This window comes from Danio rerio, chromosome 8 (genome assembly GCF_052040795.2).
Source record: "Danio rerio strain M-AB ecotype USA chromosome 8, GRCz13ab, whole genome shotgun sequence".
Classification (NCBI taxonomy): Eukaryota; Metazoa; Chordata; class Actinopteri; order Cypriniformes; family Danionidae; genus Danio; species Danio rerio.
In genome coordinates, this window is record NC_141028.1 from 8372218 (window position 1) to 8388644 (window position 16427).

The 16427-nt window shown below is 36.8% G+C and overlaps 1 protein-coding gene across 2 annotated transcripts in view; it reads right to left on the reverse strand.

Annotated features, from left to right (window-relative positions):
* Nucleotides 1-1359: 1359 nt before the first annotated feature.
* The window catches only part of dock5 (dedicator of cytokinesis 5), a 174983-nt gene continuing 159915 nt past the window's right edge, over nt 1360-16427 (reverse strand). Inside the window, exons 48-51 of one of the 2 annotated variants that reach the window (XM_087263788.1) lie at nt 14160-14304; nt 6412-6562; nt 3349-3470; nt 1360-1630 (exon numbers count right to left, since the gene is read on the reverse strand). In XM_087263788.1, the coding sequence (XP_087119914.1) occupies nt 1529-1630; nt 3349-3470; nt 6412-6562; nt 14160-14304 (520 nt within the window). In that variant the 3' untranslated portion in view covers nt 1360-1528. 2 annotated transcript variants of the gene reach the window in all.

Sequence of the window (16427 nt, forward strand, 5' to 3'; positions counted from 1 at the left end):
GAAAATGTTAATTTATATTTAAATTTAATCAGGATTATTAATCATAATTAGAGCTGGGCAAAAATAAATCAATCACTAACATCCAAAATAAAAGTTTGTTTTGACATAATATATGTGTGTGTGTGCTGTGTATATTTATGATGTATATAAATACACACATGCATGCATACATTTGAGAAAAGGTTTATTTATAGAAATAAACATATATATATATATATATATATATATATATATATATATATATATATATATATATATATATATATATATATATATATATTAGAAATTAGAAATAAAATGTATATGATACAAACTATATATATATATATATATATATATATACACACACACACACACACACACACACACACACACACACACACACACACACACATATACACACACACACATATATACACACACACACACACACACACATATATACATATATATATATATATATATATATATATATATATATATATATATATATATATATATATATATATATATATATATGTATATGTATATGTATATGTATGTATGTATATATATATATATATGTGTGTGTGTATATATATATATATATATATGTGTGTGTGTGTGTGTGTGTGTGTGTGTGTGTGTGTGTGTGTGTATAAATTTAAATATCTGTGACAAAATTGTTTTGTTTACTTTTGTTTTATCACATATGCATAACAAATATAATACATACAAGTATATTATGTCTAAACAAACTTTTATTTTGGATGCCATTAATCACAGTTCATCTTTCCCCAGCCATAATCATAACTGATGAACTTCTGTGTTTTTTTTAGGCATGTCGGAGTGAACTGTAGTGCTAATATGTCTCATGAACATGCCAAGCACAAAATGTTTTGTTATAACCCCTTAGAATATAGCGTGTTTGGCACCAAACCCAGTTCTGAATGCCAGAACTTTTTTTCTTTCTTTTTTTAAAGGTTAATGCTAGTTTATATTCACTGCCAATGTATATCAACATGCTTTGAGCAATTTAAATTCTCCAAATGTACAAAAAAAAAAAATGGCCTTACCCTAACCTTTTTGCGGCAACAGTTTTCAGTGAACTATCCCTTTAAATGTTTGGGGTTTTCATAACAAAAAATAGCTCTTTTAACAACTATTTGAACAACTAGCAACTTAACAATTATAAGCAATGTGCAAAGTGAATATGTGCATGGAGGAAGAAAAACTTCAACAATTTGAAATATGTCTATGTATAAGGCACAGATACACTTAAGAACGAAAGGCTAATTTTAAGGTTCAGCATACCAACCAGCCAGACTACCCTTCTGCTCACGTTCCTGCCCAGCAGTGATGCATAAATACATACCAAAGTTTCATTTCCAAATTTTATAAAAATAATGTTTTTCCATGATGCTACGAAAAATGAATAATATCATTTGTAATCGGACAATTCAGAACTTTCTAGAAGAAGAACAATTACTGTTGAGAAGTTTTCCTCCAGCCTCACAGCATGCAGTTGTTTGATACCGTTGGTGTGTTTTTATTGCTGATTGCTCTCATAGGTGGGGAACATAGACTTGCGCGTTTTGGGTGGAGGCGGTGGAGGCTTGTTTTCAACTTTTGCTGGTAAAGGAGGCATGAACTACAGGTGAGAGAAAAGAAGAAGAGCATTTAGATCTAATTGCTAAGCATGCACAAAAGAAAGTGTTCAACTAGTGCTAGTAATGGGGTATATGCACAGCCAGTGTTTTTCAGCCCATGATAAAACCTCTGGTGAAAGGTTTATGTGATTATTTTTAGATACAGTTGAAACCAGAAGTTTACATACACTGTATGAAAAGTCACATAAACATTTTTTTAAAAAGTGAGATGTTAATGTGACTAAACCTTTTCTCTTTGAGGTAAGTTAGGATTATCAAATTTGTTTCTGTTCTGCCTAATAGCAGAATAATAAGAGAGATATTTTTTGAGAAATTGTTATATCTTTTCTTTAAAGTCAAAGGTTTACATACTATAAGATTAGTTCGCATCTGAAAAAGCTCAGATGATGGTGTCAAGGTTTTGGAAGTTTCTGATTGGCTATTTGACAACATTTGAGTTCATTGGAAGCACAACTGTAGAACAGTATTTAAGGAAAACCTCAAACGCACTGCTTCCTTGTGTGACAACATGGGGAAATCAACAAGCCAGAATCAACAATTAAAGCCAGTTTACAATTTGCTAATATACACAAGGAAACAGAATAATTGTTGGCGACATGTCCTGTGGTCTGATGGAACTAAGATTGAACTGTTTGGCCATAATGACCAGTGTTACATTTGGAGGACAAAGGGAAAAGCTTACAAGCCTAGGAACACCATCCCAACAGTGAAGTATGGGGGCGGCAGCATCATGTTGTGGGGCTGTTTTGCTGCAGGAGGGACTGGTCCATTTCACAGCATTCATGGTATCATGAAGAAAGAACATTATGTAGAAATACTGAAGCAACATCTCTAGAAATCAGCCAGGAAATTAAAACTTGGCCACTGATGGGTCTTCCAAATAGATCATGACCCTAAGCATACTGACAAATTAGTTAAAATGTGCTTTAAGGACAACAGAGTGAATGTTTTAGAGTGGCTATCACAAAGCCCTGATCTCAATCCTACAGAAAATATGTGGGCAGAGTTGAAAAAGCTTGTCCGAACAAGACAGCCAACAAATCTGACTCAGTTACACCAATTCTGCCAGGAGGAATGGGCCAAAATTCCTGCAAACTATTGTGAGAAGCTTGTGGAAGGATACCCAAAACATTTGAACAAAGTTATTCAGTTTAAAAGAAAAGCTAAAGAAAATACCAAGGAAATGTATGTAAGCGTTTGACTGTTCCCTCATTATTCTGACATTTAGCAAATGTAAATGATTTGAGTAATCCTAACGGACCAAAAATAGTAAAGGTTTAGTATGATTTAACATAAGACATTTAAAAAAATGGTTATGTTGCTTTTTTAGAGTGTATGTAAACTTCTGGTTTCAACTGTATATAAGGTTTCTTTAACAGTCAGCATTGATGTTGTAATGTAATTGAAAATACAATCAGTTAAAGAGACTTACGTTTTCATTTAGCTTAAAACGAGATGAAAGACAGTGTAAACACAAGCACCATCAAAAGCAGCAGACGAGCGCAGAAACTCTATTGAAAATACTGGGGTCATATTTCCATTTTTTTGTGGTGCTTCTTGTCTGTTCTTTTATATGTATCAGGCAAGGAAGATCACAGATTTTTAAAGAAATCAGGTTTTAAATGTGGCGATTTTGCAATAACTGACTGAAAATGAAAAGTCTGTGTGCATATACCCCATTGAACTTGCAGTGTCTTACGTCATAGGTGGAGTTGTAGATGCTGTCGGTCTCGTGTGGACGTCTTTTGGCTGGCATCGGAGGAGGGATGTTGGTGAAGTCAGGTGTGCTGAAGTTACTCTCGCTCGGGAGGCATGTGTAACCTACAGGAAGACATATCCATATCAGGTTTGGAAAGGAATGATTGATAACGGAAGGACTGATTAATTATTAGAAAACGATGAACACATGAGGTAGTGATGTGTGTTACAAATTTCTTGACAATGTGTATTTATAGTATAAATAGTCCTAAACCACTGAAAAAGTCCTTTGATTAAAACCTGTGCTCAATAAATCCTGTTCTTTCAGTTTTAATAGTTCATTAAAGTGGAAAAAAAAAGTTTTTTTTTATTTTTTTTTTATTAGTGGTGGGCTGTTATCGGTGATAACGTAAGACTCTTATCAGGTGACAAAATAAAATATTGCCGTTAATCTATTTTCAAAGTTGAGTTGGGAGCTGGGTCTAGTCTACCCAAGCAATAATGACTTTCACCTTGATATTTTAGCGTGATTGTATACCTGACCGAATTGCACTGTAGGTGGGGAGAACGACTCTTGTGTATTCCTACTATAAATTATCACATCAAACGTTACATGCTAACATGGATGCAGTTCACTAGAGTGAATCTAATTAATGTTAGCTACACATCTAACTATCAGGCACCTGTAGAGCTTATGCATCAGAGTAAAACAGATACAAATAAAATAGACTGGATGGTTTTTAAAATAAGTGACGGTGAATGAAAGTCAAACCGGTGAGTCGTCTGACAAAAAAGTGCCTTTCTGAATCAAATCAGCAGGATGCCCTTCAGGATCTTTCACTTACTTCGAAGACACTACTAACTACGCTAACATGGACATTTGTAATCTAGTTATTTGGCTTTTTAGACAGTTCGGCAGTTTCACATTCACTCATGAACATTTCATTTAACAAACTGGGGTATTAGACGCAAATAAGGAGTGAGGACTGGTGAGAGTGTTATGGAATTTAATAACACATGCCAAAAAGGAAGAAAAAAACTTCCGTATTTCATGATGTGTGTGTGTGTTTGTGCGTGTGTGTGCGGTCCTTTACTGACAGCCGCTTGTGTGGATCTGGTCAGAAAATATGGGGAAAAGTCCTACATGATGGTGTTTACTTCAATAGTGCCACTAATATATGCATACTCCACATCTTAATTCCATTTCTGTTTAGTTCAGTTGTGACTTTAGTAAGATTAAGGACATCAGAAATGCTGTTTGGAGCTTATGTAGGCCTACAGTTCAAAATTCATGTTTAATTGAAAAACAGTTAGTAAACATAAGTACATCTTAAAGAACATCATTTATTTTCATCACCAATAATCATAGTAGAACAGTTTCTCAAGCAGTTTGTGATGCATTTTGGAAACAGGAGATGAGCCCCTGGTCTAATGCGCCACCTGGCTTGAGACTTCCCGTTCTCAAAGACTTACTTTAAGTCATTATTTGGGTAGCACACATATTCTTCATGCCTTCGGTTAATCTAGATTAATCTATATTTATTCCAAGATTACAGTGAAATTATTCTAGATTAAAAAAAATATCTATGCCCACCTATATTTTTTATTATATTTTATTTTTAATATTATATATTTTTATATATAAAATGTAACTTCATTATTATTATTATTATTATTATTATTATTATTATTATTATTATTATTATTATTGCAATCCACTACCTGACAAAAGACTTGTCACTTATCCATGTTTTAGGAACAACAAATAATAACTTGACTTCCTAGTTGATCATTTGGTATCTGAAGTGGCTTATATGAATGGCAAAGGCCTCTAGATTATGCTTATTTTACCAAAATAAAATAGAATCACGTCTTGATTATTAATTAGGACAGTAAGGTCTGACTTTGCTTAGACAAAAGTCTTGTCGCTAAACAGAAATATTGAATAGTATAGATTATAAAGTCATGAGAATGAATATTCTGTTTGACTCCCATGAGCTTGGAGGACAGCATCCATACATCTCTGCAATGACTCAAATCACTTATTAATAAAGTTATCTGGAATGACAAAGAAAGCGTTCTTGCAGGACTCCCAGAGCTGTCAAGATGCTTTGGATTCATATTTAATGCCTCCATCTTACCCCAGACATGCTCAACAATGTTCATTTCTGGTGACTGGGCTGGCCAATCCTGGAGCACTTTGACCTTCTTTGCTTTCAGGAGCTTTGATGTGGAGGCTGAAGTATGAGAAGGAGCGCTATCCTGTTGAAGAATTTGCCCTCTCCTGTGGTTTGTAATGCAATGGGCAGGAAAATGTCTTGATACCTCAGGCTATTGATGTTGCCATCCACTCAGCAGATTTCTAGCACACCCCCATACTGAATGTAACCCCAAACCATGATTTATCCTTCACCAAACTTGACTGATTTCTGGAAGATTCTTCAGTCCATGTGGGTTCCAGTAGGTCTTCTGCAGTATTTGTGATCATTTGGATGCAGTTCAACAGATGATTCATGGGGAAAAAAATGACCTTCTGCCACTTTTCCAAATGATCAAATAGAAGTCAAGTTATTATTTGTTGCTCTTACAACTGGGATTGACCACAAGACTTTTGTCAGGTAGCGTAATAATATCAATAGATCAAAAATATATCATTTTTTAATGTGCAAAACATGATCTTCGAAAAACAAACTCAGTATTTCACACGTAAAATGATGATCAAATATGATGGTAAAGACTTTTCAATGTTTCAAAGATTTCTGTGTGAGCTACACGATGTTTGAGTGAGTGTGTGTGAGTATGCGTGCATGTTTGTGTGCTTGTCCGCGTATGTGAGCATGTGTGCATGTGTTATCCCTCACTGGAGCTGCATGATGTGTGTGTCTATGTGAGTGTGTGTTTGTTTAAGTGTGTCTGTGTTATTACTCACTGGAGATGCATGATGTGTGTCTTTGTGTGAGTTTGTGTGTTATCATCACTCACTGAACCTATGTGTGCGAGCGCATGTGTGTTATTACTCACTGGAGCTTTGTGAGTGAGCGCGTGCGTGTGTTCGTTCACTCACTGGAGCTGCGTGGTGTGTGTGGCGAGGCAGGCAGAGGGCTGAGTGGGTTGTGTAAACTCAGATTGGATGATTCTCCATGAAACAGTGACAGCGTGAGTCTCCGGTCTCCTATCGTCAGACTTTTAGGCCTCGGCTGCTTCTCTGGGGGAATCTGACAGCAGAGACGGCACATCACATTATTCAGATCTCCAAATATCACATTAGTGCACTTTTTAAACGTCTGCACTGTATTACACTCGATCTTTTAAAATCACTATTGAACTAAACAAATCAGCACCAAGCAGATCGTGATCATCGTGCCAATAAACATGTCATCAGAGAAGAGATGATGTTTACTGCAACACTCCTCCAAAAAACATTAACATTAATCACCATATTTAAGGCCAGATTGACTAAACAGCACGGAAAATTAGAGTATGAGTGCAATCCCACAAAGGTATCGATCTGAGGAGAACAAATTAAACAATGTTAGGTGTTTAGATAAGGTTGTTGTCAAGCCAAATAAATGAACTACATTGGGGGTGTAGCAATACATTCAAGTCATAATTTAATACTGAAATCCCAATATGATAGTCAGCGTTGGGGGTAACATATTACAAGTAATGTGAGTTACATAATAATATTACATTTTAACAATTAGTAAAGTAACACACTACTTTTAAAAATGAATAATAATATTTAAGTTACTTTTTAGCTTAGTAATTTTGCTTTTTTTTTAATTCAGGGTTCTTACATCTTTTCCAACTTTAAATTGCAGCCCTTTTCAAGCACTTTCAAGGTGCATTTGTATTGTTTCCCAGCACCTAATAACCATGGTTAATTACGTTTATATATGTTTTATGTACTTTTTCACATTTAAATCCATTATGCTATTTTAAAAAACACAATATTTCAACTTAAAACGTTGAGTACTTTAAAGCATAGATTTATTGGGATAGCTTGCCCAAAAATATTCAGTTCAATTATTGGATGAAGTATGTTTTTAAGTTTGGTCTCTTTCTACCTAAAGTTGATCTCTCAAGAAATGAGCTTACAGTCAGATTTTTATTAGGTGTAGTACCAAACTTTCATAACCAGTCGTTATTTTTTACAATGTGATTGGATTGTATTATGTCTATGCTGGCTATGTATTATGTCATTGGATTAGCTTTTCAGGTGCAAAGATGCATTCTGGGTGAATGTCTCCTAAATACATATGAAGCTAATAGCGCCAAAACAATCTGAATTTGAATTGTGTTAATCTGAATTCTTAAAAACTTAAAACTGTATTTTTACATACCCAATATCTGCAGTCTTTGAATTCAGAACCAAAAAGAATCTGAAGTTTAAAAATCTTAAGTTTCAGATGTTCATATGATGTTCATATGATGTTTACATGAGCTGCTTTTTAAATGTTCCTTTCATGATCCTGTTTTACATGTTCATTCATTTATTTTATTTTCAGCTTAGTCCCTTTATTAATCCGGGGTCGCCAGAGCAGAATGAACCGCCAACTTATCCAAATTTGACCAGATCAGATTGGGCCATCTCTTTATACCCGCCTCCCCAGTAGATATAAACAGTTCTGCTATTGGCTAGAAGGTCAAAGTGGAATGAATCGTCAACTTGTTCAGCATATGTTTTATGCAGCGGATGCCCTTCCAGCTGTAACCCATCTCTGGGAAACATCCATACACACTCATACATTACAAACAATTAAGCCTACCCAATTCACCTGTACTGCATGTCTTTGGACTGTGAGGGAAACCGAAGCACCTAAAGGAAACCCACGCAAATGCAGGGTGAACATGCAAACTCCACACAGAAACTCCGACTGACCCAGCCTAGGCTCGAGTCCAGCGACCTTCTTGCTGTGAGGCAACAGCACTACCTACAGCACCACTGCGGTGCCCTGTTTTACATGTTATAGCACATAATTCGATTAATGTCATTGCGTCACCACTAAACATGGAATAATAACCGTTTTCAAGGCATAGCGCGGTTTGGAAAAGTCAAGGTTTTTAAAACTGCCAAAATTTTCTGGTATTTGTAAGATTTTTGTAAAAAACTATATCCAAAGATTCTGTTTTAAGTTGTACAGAAATCTGTGTTTTTAAAAAACAAATAAAGACAGCAGAGTGCTTGATTCAATGATTTATTTGAATTATTTAGCCTGACATCCCAGAAGGCACACAACATCATAAGATGTTAATATTAGGTTAGATTTAGGTCGTGATGTCAGGTGACTAAAATTCAATGGCTGGTTCTCAATTCCAAGAATGCAGAAAACAGACTTGCGTTCTTGTGAAGACTGGTCTTGCCAAGTCACCTCAGAAGAACTCGGGAGACCACGAGAACAGAGAATGTGTCCTGTGAGAAATGAGATGCTGTGTCCTTCCTCATGGTCACATGACTTTCACGAGTTTTTAATGGAAAATTATTTCCATACTACAGCATTCATACAACCCTTTATTGTTTTTCCCCTTTTCACAATATCTACTATGTACTTTACAAATATACGTCGCACAATATAAAATAAAACCAATTTTAATATGAATTTCAGCAAATAAACACCCTTAATGTGTTTATTACTTAATTAAAATTTTCATGGTGATGTTTCCTTTCACTGTTTCATTTAGAGAAACTCCTGAGATAAATAAGTTATATCTCTGAACTTTAATAATAAACCTATGCAAAATGCTGCGCTTCCCACCTCCAGTCTCAATGACTTCTGGGACTTCTAGAGCAAGTTCAGTGCTCAAGTCTGCATCTATGCGCCCTCGATATCAAAAACAAATCCCGGAATTTTCTTGCATTGTCTGTACTTGCGGTCTTGAGTATTGGAACTGAAATTTGGCGGTTGATGATGACGTTACACGAGGACGCAAGATCGCTGAAGAACATATTGAGAAACAGCCATAGTCTAGCCAGCATCTGAGGACAACGTTAATTTGACGTCCAATTGACGTTGATATTTAGTTGATTATAGGTTGTGTTAAAAAGTTAAGTAAATCCAACGTTGAGCTAACATCTTAAACCAACATCATATTCACGTCAAATACTGACATTTATTTGTCAGGTATGGCAACTAAAATCCGACGTATTTTTCACATATTTAGATGTATGAAGTACATAGATAGATGGCATATTAGTAACGTCCACACATTGTCAAGCTGTAACATTATTAGAGGTTGATATTTGGTTGATTTTAATTGGGCGTTAGACATTGACGTCAGCCTGACTATGGGTTCTAATGTCAACCTGATTTTCATTTCCAAACCAAAATGCAACGTTCACATGACACTGGGGTAAAACATCAATCTGACATCATGTTGACATCCTGTTTCTGTTGGGATGTTTAAAATATTTTAAATATTCTAAACATAAAATATATTGTGCTTAAAGGGGGAATTTTTTCGTTTTTGACCCCGACATTTAAAAAATATATATTTTAGAGCAGTAATCACAATATCGTGAAACTGTGATATTTTAACCCAATGCTATCACGCTGCAAGAATTATAAACTGGCCCATCCCTAGTCACCACGCCATCCACTTTTCCTCCAGAGTTTCATGTAATTTCGTATGTTTCATTTTTAATATGTCGACTTTGACTGCAGTTTGGCACTTTCGCTTTCATTCAGGAACATTTCATTCATGCCCCCAATGACAAACGAGATATTGGATGCGAGTATGAACTGATGGACGAGGGTTTTTTTTTTTTTTTTAATGGAATTTTTACCGCACACAGTATGGGGAAAAACCCTCTGCATTTCGCAATGCAGGTGTCTGTGGTCTTTCACTGGCTCCATAGGTGTAGAGAATAGCCCCTTTCACACATACGGACCTGTCCGGAAAATTACCGGCAATTTTCCGGAAAGGTTGTATGTGTGAACAGGCCCTTTTTGAAAATACCGGTAAATTCGTTCTGGCTATTTTCCGGACAGAAAAGTAGTAACATTACCGGTAATTTGCCGGAATGCTGCACTGTGTGAATGCAGAAGGAAAATTGCCGGAAAGAGCGCGTCCACGTCTAGAACGTGCTGACGTGAGACACCTGCTTTAGCCAATCAGAACAGTCAGACGCATTCATGTGCGCGCGGTTTATTAGAATAAAAGCCTTTGAATATTTTTCCAGACACCTTTAGCTGCTAGATGTTATTAAGATAATGTTTCTATGTCCCTTCTTGATGCTAACTGTGTAAATAATTATCGATAAAATGTTTATGATAATTTGTTGTTTGTTTACCTTCAAGCTGTGTGCCCGTGAGCGCCCATAGCGCCAGCACACACACATATTATGAACATTTCGACATGCGAAAGTGTTCCTCTATATGTTTTCATTGGAATTGTACTCAATACTGATCCATCCGAAGAGTTTGTAATGTAATCAAATGTTTACAAACACAAGCGCAGCCATTTAGAGGTCATTTCTGGTTAATGATGTCGGAATTTACCGATATTTTGCGATGGATGTGTGAATGCTCTTTTCCGGAAAAATTCCGTAACGTCCTCGCCTGTGTGAACAGCACTTTTTTGAATTTACCGGTAAAGTTGTTCCGGAAATTTTCTGGATATTTACCGGTATCACTGTGTAAAGGGGCTAATAGTGTGAGACAGCCATGTTTATAGACTATCCTGTTGCAAAATGCGGCGAAAACCCTATGCGATGGTAATAGTTTGATTAAGGTGTTTACATGTCTGTACTACAATTCAATAACGGTACTAAAATCGGCATACACCACATGTCCTAATCTGATTTATTACCTTGACATTAATCAGATTAAATAAATCAAAAATCGCTGTTGACATGGTAGACTCTTCATCAGAGTATTGTCCTAATCCTATTAAAATTGGAATATTGGTGTCCATGTAAAAGTACCCAATGTGAATGCAGGAACAGACAGAAAGTAACAGGATAAGGTCTTACATTTCTGCGATAGAAATATTCTCATTGTTTTGAACACATGGAAGACAAAAAAAAGAAGATTATCTGAAAGGACAGTGTTTTTACTTAGTACAAAAATAGCAAATGCATTGGTTTTAATTATCATTATTCTGTATATACGACATGTAGGGGTGTCACGGAGAGGAGGTGGGTCGCACAATCGCCTCACAGCAAGAAGGTCACTGGTTTGAGCCTTGGCTGGGTCAGTTGGCATTTCTGTGGGGAGTTTGCATGTTCTCCCCGTGTTGGCGTGGGTTTCTTCCGGGTGCTCCGGTTTCCCCCACAAGTCCAAAGACATGCGCTATAGGTGAGTTGTGTAGGCTAAATTGTCCGTAGCTTATGTGTGTGAATGAGTGTGTATGGATGGTTCCCAGTGATGGGTTGCAGCTGGAAGCGCATACGTTGCATAAAACATATGCTGGACAAGTTGGCGGATCATTTCGCTCTGGCAATACCAGATTAATAAAGGGAATAAGCCAAAATGAAAACAAATGAATGAATATGGCTTTTATAGCTCAGGGGTAAGGAAGTTCTCCAAATATAACATTATCCTATCATCCTCCATCATTTTTAATGTGTTTTTTTAAGGTAATCGAAGGTTATACAGCAGACCTGGGCATTTTACGGCCCGCTGGACTTCTTTGATTGGTCTGCATGAAGCATTTATTTAATTTCAATTAAACTGCAAACAGGGCCTTGCAATGCACAGGTCTGATATTGCAAGTCAACAAAAGGGAACTTTCACATGTAGTGTCTTTTGCGCACTCAGTTGTGTTATTTCAAATGGAGATGCAGGTTCAGCAAGCATACACACTGAAAAAAAATGCTTTTCTGACTTAGATTTTGTGTCTGTTTTCTAGTCCAAATATCAAAAAATTCTTAAATCAAGAAGTATTTTCTAGACAAGCAAAACATATTGTCTTGTTTTAAAAAGCAATGTACCAAAATTAAGAGAGCTTTTCCTTAAAATAATCTGCCAATGGGGAAGCAAAATAATCTTGTTTTTCCTTTCGACATAAGATTATTCTGCTTACCCCATTGGCAGATTATTTTGCTTGTTGCTTGTTTCGATCTCAATCTTCACACTTTGTATGGAATTACACAATAATAAAGGTTAAACTAATTATATAACAACGATTCCACAAATGCAGAAACAGATCCTCTCTCAGTGATGATCACTACATCACATATCTACCTCACATTCAACCTGACTTCAGTGCACCTGTTCAGCCCAGCATAGGCTAGAATTCTCTCACGGAACATAAATGAAGGAATGTATGAATAAATGAATGAAAATAAACTAAAGTGAAGCAATCAAACAAACAACCCTGTGGCGTTAATATGAAGTTGATATTGTCATGCTGGTCTTTAAAATACTTTTTGTGTAAAATTTACCCTTTTTTAAACTTAAGCTTTGTTAAAAATGTTTATTGAATAGTTTCACAGAAGTTTTTTTTAACAAATCAACTGTATTGGTGTGGCCCTCTATAGCCTCCCAGAGTCTAATGTGACCTCCTCTATTTAAAAAAAAAAAAAAAAAAAAAAAAAAAAAAAAAACATAACCATAAAACCATAAAACCATCTTAAAAGAGATCGAGGGCCTACTCACACTATGCTATCCAAACCTTGCCCAGGCCCATTTCCCAGATTGTTTGAGAAGTGTGAGTGCGCTAAATCGGGCTCAGGCACGGTTCACTTGGCCGGCCCTGGCCCGGTTGGAAGAGGTGGACCTGAGCACGGTTCACTTGGGCTTTGTGCAAAACGTGCCAAAGCCCGAAACTGAAAGCGAGACATGACTTATAAGGGGCTGTTTTATATGGATTTATTAATCATTCTTACTGTTCAGTGAATGCAAACTGTCGTAGGTCAATAAATACGAAAATCCCTCACTGCACAACAGCTGCGCACCTTCAGCAAACCTCCGTGTCACGTATCCCTAAAGACTGTTTGGCGAAATATTTGACTGCATGTCACTGCATATCAAATGACTGAAACGATTTAACTAGAGAAATCTCCACTGTGCTGAGCGAGAGCGCTTCTCTACTGAACAGCGCAGCGTCGATGGCGTAAGCGTGCCCAGGCCCGATTGTAGTGTGAGTGCGGGCCGTCGGGGAAGACGGGAGGGGGACAAGAGTTCTTTGGCCCGGTTCGAGGCAACTGTACTTAGTGTGAGTACGGCTCGAGCCTCAGCCAGGCCAGAAAAAGTAACTTAAAAGTAACGCATTGTATTACTTTTCATGAAAAGTAACAAACGCAACTACTTGCTTTTTGAGGAGTAACTCAATATTGTAATGCATTACTTTCTAAAGTAACTTTCCCCAACACTGATGATAGTATTGTTATGCATTAAAGCCACAGTATGCAAGTTTCACTACTAGAGGGGGTTTATTCACAACTAGGGCTGAACAATATATCATTTAAGCATGGATATCGTAATGCGTGTATCCACAAAAGTCACAATTCAGGATTAGTTCACTTACTAAAGATTTCATTGCTACGTCAAGCATCACATTGTTTTGTTTTTTAAAAGAACATTTTCAGTCATGAAATATGAGTTGTTTTTTTGTTGTTGTTTTTTTTTTAAAGAAGCCGGTTTTTAAAATACCAGTGCACATGTGAACACGGCCTAATATTCAATAAGGAAAAAATATCCACGCCCTTGCCTTTTCATCACTAATTGTTTACTGTGCATCTTTATCAAATCCCAACAGTAGCTTTTTTTATGCGCTGCCACAAGCTGTTAATAAATCTGACCCATAATGCTACGAGCAGCTCACTGACAGCCATGAACAGAAAGAAATAAACACAAAAGCTTGCGGCACCTCGTCTGTGTCAGCGGGTCGCTCCAGTAAGACCTGAGACTTGCTCACACTCCACTCCTTCCTGTTCTTCTTACTTATCCGATTATCTTCCTCCGAGCGGGAGAGAACCGAAACCCTGTTGTCGCTCACCCGGGAGAGCAGCGAACTGGGAGAAAACAGACACAATCAGATCAAAATCTTCTGCACACCTGCACAAATCCTCCGAGCATGCTGGCTATGTATTATGCATTTACACAACAACAATACGGGTTTAGTATTCTGGTCTAGAGACAGGTCAGTGCATTAGTCCTAATATGTTCCAGCCGAATATGAAAAGACTCAGGGCTTTGAGCAATGAAGAAAGAAAAACCTTCAAATAGCATAAATTGCATACACTTTTGACATAGGATATGGCTGTATATGCAGGTTTTTTTGTCTTGTTTCTTCTAGATGCCTGACTTGGTAATTGTTACTTATATATACACACTTCAGTGGCATTTTAACCCTTTTAGGCTTAAATTTAATTTAAGAAACAGGCAAAGTCTATGGTTTTAACTGTTGCAAATCAGCAACGCATGCCTGGAAAGAGTTAATAAAAGCTAAAGGTGTTAACATTAGATATACTTACATAAAAGGAAGGTCAGTGTTTTTCAAGCTTAATTGGAAACATTATATTTAAAGGAGAAATGATAAGAGTATAATTGCTCTAGACTGACATATAAGTGGGCAAAACACTGAAGCACAACCACTAGAACATATTAAATTCTTCAGTTTGTAAGACTTGAGATACCTTGAGATATTGTCTCTGACAATTCAAACATGAGCTGAAAACACAAAGACAATCAGCTCCACAACCCAGCAGGTGGGAATGCGGGAAAAACTCCATTAACATTTGAAACATCTCCTGAAACCTCCCGCTCGCTCACCCCCTTTTCACTCACATAGAATGGTCATTTCAAAATATGAATATTCTATATTAATCCACTTTATCTATTATGTCTGATATCATTTGAAATGTCTCAGTGCGACTGGTACAATGGTCTCATTCCCTCAGAAATAGACATAATCAAAACAATAGACATAACTTCAGGTATCTTTTGAACCACTGTGAAGGGTGTGCCTTTCCTATAGGCAGAAACTCACTAAAAGCAAATGCCTTTTGTTATTCGACATACCTCTTTCCTTGAGGAGATTCTTAGATTTACTACTTAAGGGGAAGTTTCTAAATGTTTGGAGCGACCCTATAATTAGATCAGCCCATAGCACGGAGCTCTAAAGCACCATGCTAAGTATTTTTTGAAGTCAGGTATGTGTCTTTTAATCTTGGATTTATCTTTGAGTATTTAATGTCTTTTATTGGTTGTTTATGAATTGACTGAGTGAATTGGCATAATACACATTTACCTGACTAATAAATTATGTTTTGAATTATTTAAACAAAGTTTGTGTTATTATCTCTAGTAGATTACGTTAAGTCCATAACACCACAAGCCCCTGTACAGGTTAGTAACGGATTAAACACGGTGGACAGAGCAGCGTGGCATGCTACACAATGTTCTTAGAGCTTCGACTAACACATTGGCATTAATTCAAGCTGACTTGGACTGAAAAAGGCTATCTAAGGGGATAGACCTTTATCCCTAAACTTTTGATTTAGTAGATAGCAGATCTAAGGGGACCACACAAAAAATGTTCTAGGCTGAGTAAGTAGGGTTCTGCCTTTTTAGAATTGTGGTTAATCGCTTCTGTTTAATGACCTGCGCTGCGTCCGAAACCGCACACTTCCATACTTTATATTACGCTAAAATCAGTATGTGTAGTATGTCCGAATTCATAGAATTCGAAAATCAGTATGTGAGAAGTACCCGGATGACTTACTACTTCCAGCGAGATTCTGGAGTGCGCATCCCATGCATGCTGCGCTATCCCATGATGCCCCGCGAGCGAATTCATGAATGGGATTGAAGCGGCGCAAATGATGCAGGTAGGTCGCGTGACCATGACAAAATGGTGGATGTAGTATGTCCGAATTCTATTCATACTTTTCACATTCATACTGTATAGAACGCACTTTTCTAACGGCCGAGAAGTACGTTTACATTCAACTGCAGTACCTACTGAGTAGTTCAATAATGATTTTGCTGAAAAAAAACACACTTAAAGGACAGTGCACTGACCACTTCAGATTGATTAATGAAAAGAAATATAATCAGGACGAATTACCGATCAAAAACTGCTACTCTAACAGTGCATGAATGGATGACATCAAACAATGCAGATCTCTGTGAG